This window comes from Rhinolophus sinicus, linkage group LG09, assembly GCF_036562045.2.
Source record: "Rhinolophus sinicus isolate RSC01 linkage group LG09, ASM3656204v1, whole genome shotgun sequence".
Classification (NCBI taxonomy): Eukaryota; Metazoa; Chordata; class Mammalia; order Chiroptera; family Rhinolophidae; genus Rhinolophus; species Rhinolophus sinicus.
In genome coordinates, this window is record NC_133758.1 from 21,576,130 (window position 1) to 21,590,776 (window position 14,647).

At 37.5% G+C, this 14,647-nt stretch overlaps 1 protein-coding gene across 2 annotated transcripts in view; it reads right to left on the reverse strand.

Annotated features, from left to right (window-relative positions):
- KATNAL2 (katanin catalytic subunit A1 like 2) overlaps positions 1-9,398 on the reverse strand; it is a 64,827-nt gene extending 55,429 nt beyond the window's left edge. For both annotated transcript variants that reach the window (XM_074340020.1, XM_019739666.2), the window contains exon 1: positions 9,194-9,398. In XM_074340020.1, coding sequence (XP_074196121.1) covers positions 9,194-9,244 — 51 coding nt within the window. In that variant the 5' untranslated portion in view covers positions 9,245-9,398. The remainder of the gene's footprint in view (positions 1-9,193) is intronic.
- Positions 9,399-14,647: the final 5,249 nt, after the last annotated feature.

A 14,647-nucleotide genomic window follows, 5' to 3' on the forward strand; every position in this document is an offset into this window, starting at 1 on the left:
GCCGTAGCAAGCTAATACAACCTCTATGTTGAAGAATGACAAAATACAGCTAAGAGAAATTAAAGAAGATACAATGTTTATGGATTGGGAAAATCAATATTGTTATGATGCTAATTCTGCAAATTGATCTATAGATTCAATGCAATCTCATCAAAAGCTCAGCAGGCCTTTCTCTATAAACTGAAAATCTGATTCTAAAATTTATGTGGAAATTTAGAATAACCAAGACAGCACTGAAAAAGGGCTAAGTCAGGATTTACTCTATCAGTTTTCAAGGCTTAACATAAAGCCACAATAGTTACGATGGTTTGATATTGGCATGGAGTAGGACATAAGTACTGCATGTTCTCAGTAGAACAGAACAGAGAATTCAGAAATAGGCCTACAAATATGTGGCAATTTGATTTTTTACAAAGTGGCCTATGTAATTCAAATTTTTTGAAAAGGTGCTACTACAGCTAGATTACCAAAAAACAAAAGAAAAAGAAGCTTAACCTGTATCTCCCATCAAACACACAAATTAATTGAACATAATCCTAAATTTCTATGTACAATAACATGAAATCAAAATAAATAAAGCAAAAATTGACAAAATCAAAAGGAGAAATATGCAAAAAACACAGAGTAAGAGATTCTTATATGCCTTCCTCAGTAATTGATAGAACAAGAAAAAAATCTGGCATATAAAAGATTTGAACAACACAATTAATAAACTTAACCATGCATTGAGCCATAAAACAATTCTCAACAAATGTCAAATGACTGAAATTACTTAGACTATTGTTGTATGAATACAATGCAATTAAACTAGAGAACAATGTCAAAAAGGTATCAATAGACTTCCCATATGCAAGTAATACACTTCTAAATACTTATGAGTCAGAGAAAAATCCTAATAGAAATGACAAAATATTTGGAATTGAATGAAAATTCAAAAAATTAAAATGTTGCATACTGAAACATGGGAAGCAGGCAAAATAGTGATTAGAGGGAAATTTAAATCCTTAAATATATCTGTTAGAAGAAAAGTAAATATGAGTTAAGCAACCATCTTAAGAAATTAGAAAAAGTATAATAAAATAAACCCAAAGAAAGTAGAAAAAAGGAAATAATAATTTTAAGGATGTAAAAGTGAAACAGTTATCAAACTTATAATAGACAGGATCAACAAAACAAAAGTTGGTTCTTTGAAAAGAGTAACAAAATTGATAAACTGTTGCCAAGACAGATGAAAAAAAGAGAAGTCACGGTGGTCGATGGCTCACTTGGTTAGAGCGAGAGCTCTCAACAACAGGGTTGCCAGTTCGATTCCCACATGGGCCAGTGAGCTGCACCTTCCATAACTAGATTGAAGACAACGAACTGCCGCTGAGCTTCCGGAGGGGTGTCCGGATGGCTCAGTTGATTAGAGTGCGAGCTCTCAACAAGGTTGCCAGTTCAATTCCCGCATGGGATGGTGGGCTGTACCCCCTGCGACTAAAGATTGAAAACAGCGACTAAAGATTGAAAACAGCGACTGATCTTGGAGCCGAACTGCGCCCTCCACAACTAGATTGAAGGACAACGACTTGGAGCTGATGGGCCCTGGAGAAACACACTGTTCCCCAATATTACCCAATTATAAAAATGTTTTTTTTAATTAAAAAAAAGAGAGGTCACAAATAACCAATGTCAAGAATAAAAAGGGAAGATGGTTACAGTTCCTGTATATATTTATATAAAAATAACAAGATATTATGAACAATTACGCCAATAAATTTAAAATTTTAGATGAGACGGACAGATTCCAAGAGAACACAATATACTAAACTGACACCAACAAGAAAATTTTAAAGTATCAATAGTTTGATTGCAATGAACTTGAATCTGTTGACTAATTTTTTGAGCTGGTTTTGTCATTTTCCTTCTTATGACCACTCATGATTTTTCATTGGATGCTAGTCTTTGTAAAAGTCTGGATTTTATTGTCTTTTTTTAAGTGTGCTGAGTTTTATTTTGGCAGATAGTTTAGTTATTTGTAGGTAGCTCTAATCCTATCAAGGCTTGTTTTTGTTAGGGAAGAAATATCTAAAGTAGCCTTTATTTCAGGGCTAGTTTAGCTTACTCTTCATGCATAGCCTTCCCGGAATCTCTAAATGCTGTTCCACAAGATTTTTCTACTGAGGTTGTTTGGAATTCAAATTATATAGCACCTGTAGTTGTTTAGCTTATAGTGTCCTGGTAATTGGTCTTTCCATAAGTTTCATACATTTTCACTCTATATATGCACAGCTTAGCATTCAGTCAAAAACTCAAAATAATGGAGCAATTTGTTTGCATAGTTCCCTCCTCTCTGGTCTTTTTCCCTCATAATTCTAACCCTAGTCTCCCCAAACTCTACTCTCTCTGTCATTTGCTGTGCTCTGCTTAGCTACTCCCTCGTGTGCCAGAACCCAGTAACTGCTTCCAGGCAGAAGGCCTTGTCTCATGACCGCATTGTCCAATGTCTGTAAAGACATGGCTCATATATTTAGTTCAGTTGTCTAGCTGCATACAGTAGGAAGGCTTGTCTGGCACCAGCTACTCCATCACATTCGAAAGCAGAAGGCTATATCCTTTTTTTTAATGTTAACAAGATTTATCAGGGTGGTGAAATATATACTCTTTGTGTTTAAAAATAAAACCTAATAACTATTATTTTTACAAAAGAACAAAATGATATTTTTAACCTAAAACATCAAATATACAAATTCATATCTGTATACTCTCATATTCGCAGTTAGTGGTTAAAAAAAAGAACTAGTGTCCAAGGGTAGCAATGTGACATTTGCAAAGTGTTCCAGGTGGTCTGATCAGTCTTGGTCCAGGTACAGGAAGAATGTGGTTCCACCGCAGCCACAGCATTTTACAAGATGCAGCCGTGGTCAGTAGCGAAGTGGTTAATCTTCCTTATGTAAGAGCAGGGCACTTAGAAACATAAGAGTTACTTAGAATTCAACTTAGCTTTATGGTGATTTAGCATTTGTTTAATTAGTATTTAGAACTGCACATTGTTTATAGCTGTTGGTATTTCAATAGATGCTTAAATGTTTGAACATTTAAAGTTTAATAAGCCTTAGTTCTTTGAAGAAAAACATTGATGTAATTAAATTTTCAATCACTCTGTTTTATTTTTTTCAGGGGCCCATGCAATTAATAAAACCTAAGGCATTTAACAACACTCGTTGAAAAACCTAGTCAACCACCTCATTAATTAGCTAATGCTTACAATAGATATTTTTAATATAAAAGTCTCACACAGGCAAAGCCACAACTTTTTGAAAAGTACATATAAAGACGCATGAGAATAAGTCAAACTTAGTTTCAGGACAATTTGGTGTGTATCCATGAACGTGTCGATCAATGATGGCCTTCCCAAAACCATTCTTAAGCATTGAGACCAATTACTGTTTGTTTTAATTGTGTGGTCAAATTAAAAACACAGAAGCAATTCCTCCTTACAGCTTCCTTGCACTTAGCACATTCTACAGGATCTTACATGCAAGTTGGAAAAAAGAACGAGGCAGAGGTTTACAGATTGCATATCATTTTATTTTAATGAACCACTACATTCAAGGTGGAATAGGAGAAAATTCTCCATTCCCAGGTCTTTGCTACCCAAAGCTGAGCAGTAGCTTCAGTATTACACGGGAGCTTGTGATGCCCACCCCACCGCAGGACGACTGGGTCAGAATCTGAATGTTCAAAACATCCTGGTGTTTACTGTGCACATTAAAGACTGAGAAGCACTGAAAAAGCATGATCAGTTTACTTGTCAAAAAAGGAAATTGCTATGGTCCTTGCCCTCAAGGAGCCTCTAGTCTACTGGGGTTGGGAGAAGGAACAAACAAGGAAAAAAATCCATTCTAATTTCCCAGGATGAAGGTGTTATGGTGATCTCTACTCAGGGCATCAAGGAGGGGCACTTTATCAAGTTTAGGAAGCAGGCTGACCAAGAAAGGCAAATTCAGATCCTAAAGAACAGCCGTTCGAGGGAGAGAGAGAGAAGCTCATCAAGGAAGCCAAAAAGGGAAGTAGAACACTAGGAGACCGTAGTATCATGAAAACCAAACGAAGAGGCATTTCCTAAGGAAACCAACACTGTCAGTGCTCCCATTTGTGAATATCTCAAAACAAAAGTACAATGTTTTAGATATAGTAGGCACGAGTTGATGAATAAATGTATATTTATCTCAGTGTTAAGTAAAAACCAGGATATGAATTAAAAAATGTCTAACTCCCATTTTTATCCTCAGCCACTAGCCCCTATCGTATCCAAACAAGTAACCATATTTAAAACTAAATTTGAATATATAAATAGGTGTATGATAAATGCCTAACTTGAAACCCACAGAAAATTAACTTATCTTTTAGCTATGAATCACATATTAGTGGGTTTTTTTAATATTCACTTCTCTGAAATAAATATTTGTAAAATAAAAAGTGTTCTAAAGACTATTTATTTCTATTCTCTCCCATGAAACCACATGAAAATGATGGTAAAGGAATAAAAATGCTATGATTCATCAAGGACAAAGACTCTAGAAGAAGAGGTGACAACAGATATGACAATAAAATCGACAGAAGGAAAGCAAATGGATAAATGCCAACTGACCTAAAAAAAGCAAAGAAAGCCAAAAGCAAAGACAACCAAAATCAAAGAAAACCAACACCTGTAGAGAAAGTAGTCAAAAAGAAGCAGACGTGTATGACAGAGCCCTAGAATGTTACAGACACTGAGAACGAGGTACTCCTAAGTCACCAGAAACCTCTAAGGGCTGATGTAAGGAGTGAGCTACTGGCTGAACACGGTATAACAGATCCCCTCCCCCACTCCAATCAGGTGACAACCCCTCCCCTCCCTTGGCAAAAGACTGGACATTACTCTCAGAAGAAACTCACTAGAGAAACTTCGGACTTTAGGACACCGGGCCTGGCTGAAAGAAATAGTAATTAAGTACTCAATTATTACTTACTCACTTCCTTAAGTTATTAAGGAAGGAGTAATTAAGTATTATTATAATCTCTAAACTGAACAGTGAGGACAAGCCTCCCACCCCACACACAACTCTTTCCCTGTTTAACTCCAACAATGGTGGCAACCATGCTTATTTTGCCCTCATTCCCAATAGGGGGGCATCGGGGATTTCTCCTCGGAGAAATTGAAGACCTCGGAGCAAGGACCTACAGATTCTGACCTTTAGGGATACTCCGATGAAAAGGCCCCTGATTACCTGATCATCCTACAGAGAAATCCATCTTTATTAGAAAAGTTTCTTCTAAAACACACAGAATCTAATTAGCTTTTAGGTGTCTCACCTCAGCCAAGATTCACCAGACTTTAGAGGAAAACCTCCCGCATGAAAAACAGATCCCTGAGACAAAAAGAAAGTACCTGGAAATAAAAATATGATAGCAGAAATTAAAAATGCAATACAATGGGATAAAAAGTTGAGACGATCTCTTGATAAGAAAAACAAGAAGATTAAGCAATGTAAAATAAAATAGGAAACAACATAATTAGAGGCTCCGTTTGGAAGTCAAACATTCAATGAATAGGACTTCCAGAGGAAAAAAGTGGAAAAAAATAGCAAAAACGAGAGAGAGAGAGAGAGAGAGAGAGAGAGAGAGAGAGAGAGAGAGAGAGAGGAAGGAAGGAAGGGAGGGAAAGAAGAAAGAAGAGAGAGAGAGAGAGAGAGAGAGAGAGAAAGAAGGGAGAAAATTATCTGAAGAAATAATGCAAGAATATTTAAAGAAAGAAAAAAATAATATTTTACATAATTAAGAGCACAAATTCCCTGGTCTAAACGGTCCCTAACTGCCTACCAGCACTGTGAATGAGAAAGGATTCTCAACAAGCAGTATCTTCATGAAAATTCAGAACCCAGGGATATTAGAAGACTCTAAAAGCTTTTAGGGAAAAAGAAAAATAGCATCAGACTCATCACAGCCACATTACTAGAAATTAAAAGATAATGGAGCAATACCTTCTCAATTGAGATGAAATCAGTTCCAACCTAGACTATTAACCCCAGCCAAGGTATCACCTTTGAGAAGAGAATAGAGAGTTTCACACAAACCTTGTTTTGAAAACTTTACCTCCCTTGTACTTTTTCTCAGGTAGCTATTGGTTGATGTGTTTCATTAAAATGGGGCTATAGGGCAAGAAAGAGGCAGATATGGGATCCAGAAAACAGGGTTTCTGACACATGGAAGAGGGGAAGGGGTTTCCTAGGGCAAAAAAAATGCATGGCAAGCCCAGAGAGCAACCAGTCCACAGAGCAGGAGCATTCAGGAGGTCCAGAAAGGATGTCACTAAGGAAAAAAAAAATTGAACTGAGAAATGTCTGGTGAGCTTCACCATATAGAGGAGTTTTAGAGTTCTGTGAGAAACTTTAGGTAGGGAGGAAGTGGTATCAAATATATAGAAAATGAAGCCAAAGAATAAGGCATTAGTTAAGATATGATTGAGTCCTGCCCCAGAAGTTAAATAAAAATAATAAAATATAATCATAGTGTACCATATGGCTCATCTCTGAATAATATTTACATGGTCTGATTAATATAACTACTGAACATTTATTCAATAGAGCAAAAAATTGTGATAGAACAATCTTGGGAGAATGTAGGAAGGGAACTACAGGGCTGATGGTAGAAGAAGGGGGAAAAGTGAGGTAGGTAGAAGAAAGCCAAATGCTCATCTACCAATAAAAGTGAGCACATGAGAATGAAAAGTCAGAATTCAGAAGTGTAAACTTGTTGTTCTGAAGAAGCTTCTAAAAAAGGTGAGAATGGTTGCTCTGGGGAGCAAAACTTGAGGGCAGGATGAAATGAAGCAGGAGACTTTTTTTTTAACTTTGTAGAACTATTACAATTTTAACTACGTGGTGATATTACTTTGTTAAAAATTAAAATTAAAATTGAAAAAACACACATATAAATAATTTGAAACAACAATAAACATCAACCAAATAAAAAGGAAGTATTCTGGAAATCCTAATATAGTAGATAACATAGACGATCAAAACTCCTGTGCACAAGCACTTCTCTTTCTGTCCCGTTCACCAGATCGCCACACCCACCTCCACCTTATTTCCTTCTCCAGACCCGTAATCAGCGCAGTTCCTTGCACTTAGATCCCAAGAGATGAAGCCATCAATGAGCATGCCTAGATATTGCTATCAGCACCATCTAGGGAATAAAACAAGAAGTAAAACCGGGTCTCTGCCTTCAAATTACGTAAATTCTGTTTGAGAGGCTATGTTACAGGCAGAAAACAGATGATAATATAAATTAGTCACAATTAAGTTCTACCTTGTATGGTACAGTGTGTGGAGTTCAGAGATATGTCAGATCAGAGAGAATGTGCCTGGAGCAATGGGAGGCAAAGCAGAAAGTGGTGAGGAAGAGGCTGCATGCGGAAGTTGGGCCACATCATTGCAGTGCTCTGTGGGTCATGGCAAGGTTTGGGGGTTTTATCCCAAATGTAATGGAAACCAGTAAAAGGACCCCAGCCAAGCAATGACATCATTTTAAGATCATTTGGATCACTGGATGAAGAATGGGCTGGACAGAGGCAAAAACCAAGAGGGGGGAATAATTAAGAAACTGTTAAAGTGGTTCCAGTAAGAGACTATGGTGGCTTGGATCAGGATCGTGGCTGTGGAGATATGGATGACTAAAGACCCATTATAGAAGTAGAATCAATAAGATTTGCTGACGGCTTTTTACGTAGAGGACAAAGGGAATGTCTAGGAAGAAGAATCAGTTAAGGATGATTCCCAGAATTCTGATTTGAGCAATTAGGTATATGGTGGAGGAAGACGGGGAAAGAAAGGTACAAGTTGTAGAGAGGAAGGTTAAAAGGTATTGAACAAATTATCATGCAGATACATGAGACACCCCACGAAATGTGTTGAGTAATTTGTTGATTCATTGTCCTTTCTGTCTTCTGTCTTCTAGGACACCACATGGATTTGGGGCTCAGTGATGAAGTCCAGTCTAGAGTCACTTTGGGAGGTTGTCGACATAGAGATGGCATTGGCAGTCATGAAAATGTATGAGACCATTTAGGGCCGTGATTTTCAAACTTTCATTGTGTGTTTACAGTGCAATTTTCAAGACCCCATCCTACAGTGTTTCTGATTCAGTAAGTGTTGCCGAGGTCCAGGAATCTGCTTTATTAAAAGCCAACCCAGAATGTTCCGATGCAGGTGGTTCAAGCTCAGATTGGAATGGACTTAAGCACAATCCAAAGATGAGGAAGTAGCAACAGAAAGTGTGGGCAGCCCTTTCCCAACGTTGGAGAGAAATAAAGAGAAATAAAGTTGTTTGGGGGGGAGGGGGGAAGATAGGAGGCCAAACAGAGTTATATTTTTTTGTATAATTAGTTTTTTTGTTTTGTTTTGTTTTGTTTTTAAGGTGGGAGACACTAGAGCAGTGGTTCATAACCTTGGCTGCACATTATAACTGCCTGTTGAGTTTTCAAAAAATATTGATGCACAGGAGCCATCCCAAACGAGTAAATCAGAATTTCTGGAGGTGGGGCCAGATAGCAGTGTTTTTTCTCTTTAATTTTATTTATCCTACCCCCTCCCCCCCAAATTGTTTTTATTTCCTCGGTGCCTGGCATACAGCATGTCCTCAATTCATGTTCATTGTGGAAGGTATTGCTGGCAATACGATACAGACAACAGGAAACCACTGTACGTCTTGTAAAATTCATGTAATCTTCGTGTGAAAAAGACTACAGTCCAATTACCTTACTTTCAAATGGGGACCTTCTAGTGGCGGATCAGAACCCGAACCCAGTATCCCAACTCCCAGGTCCTGCCTTTCAGTAATCTTTATTTTGACCACTCCCAAACCCACTGACCTATCAAGACTAGCCTGTCTAATACGTAATACCTCTCGACATCCCATTTCCTCGGTCACAAACCGACTCTGCAGTTCCTTTTATCAAACCCGCCTCTGCCCCAGACCCATCCTATCAGCATCACAACCTCAAGCCCAGCCCCCGGACTTTACCAGTGGGTCCTACGGGCCCTCAGCACGCGTGCGCCACTCGGGCGGCGGACTCTGTCGCCATAGCAACCGGAGACACACAAATCGGCCTGCAGCAAGAAGGGGAGAGGAGTTCCGGGTACAGATCTTTTTTTGAATATGCTTTCCTTACCGCTTCCCGCGCCTGATGCGTGACTTTGAGGGCCTGGTAAGAAAGCTCCATCAGATACGGTTAGGACCGGAGACAAGGGAGAAAAGGAGCCGCTTAGTGAACGGCCAGTAAGTACATCCAAGGAAGGCAGCTCGGAGAAACCTGACGCTTAACCTGCCCGCCCCTTTCAGGATTGGCCAGAGCCTAGACAGGTCAGCCAATCACCGGGCACAGATGGATTCTTTAACGTGCCAGTCAATGATAAAATTAGCATGTTAATCCAGAGCATTTGCACGGCACTGACCAATCAGGAGACTGAGATTGTCAGGGCTTGGGGTGGGGTTTACAATTGTTTTGGTTCTCTTAAATCTGTGTCTAAAATGCAAGTTAACCCACGCTTAAGTACCATAGAATTTGTCCTTGATTTTGGCAGTTGTTCAAGCCTTTGTGATCCAATGCTTATGTTCCCAAGACTCTACTTTGACATCTCTTCTTCTCTAGGCCCCTCCTCTCCTTCCCCATTAAGATAAAGGTTTGGAAGTTCCTGCTGTACTTTGGAATTGTCTATTCGTGGTCCATTTAGACTAAAAGAATCTGCTGTGGACTTTTTTTTTCTTTTTTTTTTTTGCGGGGTGGGTGTCGGACTTTCTGGGATGTGAAATGTACATCCACCTTTCCCTTCTCCTCCAACTCCTTCCACATCAGACCTGCTCTAATTAGAAGTAGACCAACATGGACTTTACATTTTCCTCCGCTCCATTTCCTTCGTGTATTAACTATTCTGTGTCTTCAGGGGCTTTCCTTTCTGTCTCTCTTGCTGTGAATCCTCTTCTAAACCATCCCTTCTTCATTATCTTTGGTCTTCTTCACCCATTTTCTCCCCTTAGAATACAAAAATATTCAGGTCTTCTCAATCTAATAAGGAGCTCTCATAATTGTTGAATTGAATCACCTCTCTGCCATTCACTTCAAGCTTTCTGAAAGGACTAGCCTCCTCTTCTTCACTTCTTACCCCCCATTCATTTCTCAGCATATGCTGCTCCTACTCATTGGAAGATGTTCACCAATAACTTCCTAATTAGGAAACCCAATTGTAGATTATTTTACACTCTTTATCTTATTTAAATTTAGCACCATTTGAAATTGTTGACCATTCCCCATTAGTAATAATAACTATAATTTATTAAACAGATAACATGTGATTTATGTGGCTGTCTAATTTAATGCTAACACCCCATGGACTGAGCCATCCAGCCGCCCCTCTGGCAGCTTAGCGACAGCTCATTGTCTTCAATCTAGTTGTGGAGGGCGCAGCTCACTGGCCCATGTGGGTATCCAACCAGCAACCCTATTGTTGAGAGCTTGCACTCTAACCCACTGAGCCATCCAGCTGCCCCTAATTTATTACTTTTTAAACTATGAATATATTCTAAGAAAATATTATTTTTCCCTCTTTTATAAAGCACATTAAAATTTCTTTTGCTTGAGTTTTAAAACACTGTTTAAATAATTACCAAAATAACAAAATTGTGTCTGCTGTGTGCACTAATGATGCTTCTAAGGTGTGTCATTCAACGTATATGAAATTGAGCTCAAGCTTACCACTGTTTCTCAAGGCATATTATTTTCCCAAGTATTGAAAAACAGAATCCAACTTCAGTTGGAAAAAATGAGTTATTCCACTTATTCTTTCTCTTGCAGCAAAGATGTTTTGGAGGATGAATTCTGAGTGTTTTAATCATAAGCTTTCTTTTTTTTTTTTTTTTTTTTGATTGCTCTCTCTAAATGATACATTAGTCTGTCAGTCCCTTTCTCTCCAGCTGTCCCTCTCCAAGTAAACACCTTGGAATTCTGTATTCACAGTCTCATTTATGTCAAGCCATCTTAGCAGAGCTGCTCTAGGCATGCAGGCATGAGGGGGAGTTTTCAAGAATGACAAGAAATGTACCTGCCTAACTGAAAATTCTGTGACAGTCAACTATAACTCATCTCTGAATATGTATTGTTAAAACTGCATTTTTGTATTTTGCTACAAAAATGTATCCTGCCATTCTTTAAAAACTGTCAATGGGAAGAGAAAAAGTTTTAATCATACAGACATTCTGTGTTGGTATAAATCTCTCTTTGCCAACAATTGTTGAAATATAAGAACAAAGAGCCTTTACTGGAACTTATCCCAAAACAGTGAAATCTGGTTTTTTCAAATGATACTGAAAATTTTATTAGTGCCATTTTCTAATTTACCCCAAATGGTGTCAAAATGTTTGTCCTGTCTTCCTAACTTCATCTCCACAACAGTCTTTCTGCTGCCCTTCCTGCAGCCACGTGTAGCAGTTCAGAGCTCCTCTCTAGAGTCACACAGGCCAGGATTAGAGTCTTTACTGCTCTGAGATTTTAGGAAATGTATTGGACCTATTCAGGCCTTGTCTCCTCATCTGTAAAATGGGAATAGTAATACTCTCTCATAGTGTTGCAAGAATTAAATGAGACCATGCGTGGGAAAGACTGTCTTAGTCAAGTTTCCTTGATCAAGAGATTGTTTGCATTTTTTGCTTTTAGGAGAATGAATAATCAACAAAACAAAGAAACCTATCCATATTGTTTTAAAAATGAAGGGAGTGGATTTTACTGGAAGGATAGTGAGTAACTTAGGTCATTAAGCCAAGGAAACATTGAACAATAAGGTTTAGAAAGGGCAGATATCAGTGCAGCTTTAGGGACCTCCACAGCTGTCCCCATCACTCAAAAATGTCCTGCCATTACCATGACTCATCTTCAAACTTCTTTAGCCTGCAAATCTCTCAGTACACATTTTCAAGAAAAAGAATCTGATTGCTTCTGCCCGGCTAACAGATGGGCTTTTCTCAGCCAGTGTTCCATCCAAATCCAATCATCTATGGCTAGGGAGGAGGCTCCCACGACACAAATAGGTTTGCAGGGCCTATGAGAGAAAGGCTGACATGCCTCACAAAAAGTATGTGGTTCCAATGCTTAGAAATGCTTGGCACATATAAGCACTTAATGAGTCTTAGCTACTACTATTGTTGATAGAGTACCCTGTAATTTTCTACTTCCATACATTTTATTACACCAATTTTTGTTACCAATGAAATGTCAGTCCTCCCCTTTTTGAATAAAAATGAAATCATTCACTTATTCATTCATCCAGAAAATATTTCATACTTACTATGAATCAAAACATGTTCTTGGCAATGGGGATACAGCAGAGAACAAAGTGCCTGCTTTCATGCAGCTTATATTCTAGTGAGGGCGGAGGACTCCAGAAATAATTGTGCCCGTACACAATGAATTAATATAATTTGAGGTTGTGAGTAGTTCCAAGAGGAAAATAAATCAGTTTGAGGAGATAAATAGTGATTGTGGAGGAAGAATAAGGGCTAACTGTGGGCGATAAAACAAGGGGCTGTGGACTGTGATAAGGAGTTTTATTTTTATTTTTAGAGTGATGTGAACCCATTGAAAGGTTTTTGAATAGGGAAGGGTGAGATCAGATCTACATTTATAAAATATCATTCTGACTATTATATGGAGAGTGGTTGTAGTGGAACAGGATAGAAAGCAAGGAAATAAGACAGAAGACTGCTGTAGTCAGCCAGGACGACGATGGCAATAGCAGTGAAGTAGTGAAGAATGATCATATTTAGGATGCATTTTGTGTTTTATAATGAAATGTTTCAAGCATACAAATATAGAGAATAAAAAATTGGTATACCCAGCTTCTAATTCTGTCATATCTTAACATTTTGCCATATTTGCTTGAGATCTTTTTTTTAAAGAAAGAAACTTTATAAATATAGTGGAATCCTCCAGAATAGCCCACAGATACCATCTTTGCTCAGAGGTACCCACTATTCTGGTTTTGATATTCATCATTCACATGTATGTTTTTGAACTTCTGTCACATATGTATATATCCATAAAGATACAGCATTGTTTTATGTTTTTGAAAACTTTACATCAAAGGTACATAACTTTTTTTCCAATTTGGTTTTTTCATTTCACATTGGTTTTGTGATTTGTTCATGCTCTTATATGTAGCTCTGGCTTATTCATTTTTTTCTTACTCTACACGTAGCACATTTTTGCAAGAACACACCACAAGGCTAATATCCACTCTCTTCTTGATGGACAAGATAAGTTGTTTTCAAATTTTCACGATTACAAACAGTGATGTAACAAATATCGCAGTATATATCTCCTAGTTCACATGTACGTGAATAAGCATTTCTCCAGGTTAGCACTTCCTAACCTTTTTCAGGTCATAGCACACAAAGAAAATGATAAAATTTCTGTGATATGTTGATAAGCTGGAGGGAATTTATGAACATCTACCTGCAACTTGGTGAAAAAGCTCACCATTAATTATAAGAAAAAAATGAATGCTAACATAGTAAGGAAAATATAAAATATTAAATCTGTTAAAACTTCCAAATAAAAAATTTCAGAAGTTTTAATTAAAAGCTTGAGAGTACTTCCATGAGCAGATTTAATGCTTGAAATAGTTACACTTCCTGATTAAGGCATTTTAATGACAATATCTTCAAATTCCTATAGATACAATTGACAAGAAATTTCACATTTTTACAATCCTTCAAAAGTTGAAATTATATATTTGAAATCTAATAGTCATTCCTTTTCTATCATTAACAAATATAATTTTGAAATTTTATGATTAACAAAATAGGTTTTAGATTCCAATTGTGCACACAGTACAGAGTGTCCCATATGTCTCAGTTTCTTTTTTATTAACATCTTGTATTTATATGGTACATATGTCACAACTAATGAACAAATATCAATCTATTATTATTAACTAAAGTTCATACTTAATTTCCTTAGTTCTTGCACTGGCCTTTTTTTGTTCCAGGATTCTAGCCAGGATACCACATCACATTTATGTCTCCTTACGCTCCTCTTGGCTATAACAGTTATTTTTTCTTTCCTTGTTTTTGATGACTTTTACACTTTTAAGAAACACTGGTCAAGTAGTTTGTAGACTGCCCCTTAATTGGGATTTGTTTGATTTTTTTCTCATAATTAATCTGGGGTTATGGGTTTTGAGAGGAAGGTTATAGAGGTAAGTGCCATTTTCATCACATCACATCAAGGGTATATACTATTACCATGACTTTTCATATCTGAACAAAACCTGGGAGATGATAAAAAAAATTGTCTCATGACAATCACTATGGTAGAGAAGTGAATGAAAAACAGTCTTGTAGCAGCTCCTCACAAACCTCCCATGTGGGGTTTAGTCACTTGATCTTGTTTTCTAGCATGTCTGGTAATTTTTCAGTAAATGACGAGCATTGTTTATGAATTATATGTTAGTTTTCCCTTTCATCAATTTATTCTCTTATGTTTAATATGTCCTTCCTTTTACTCTCCTTGGCTTTATTTTTTTGTACTGTTTTTTAAAGTTTAGGTCAACTGAGTATCAGCCTTTTTCCTTTT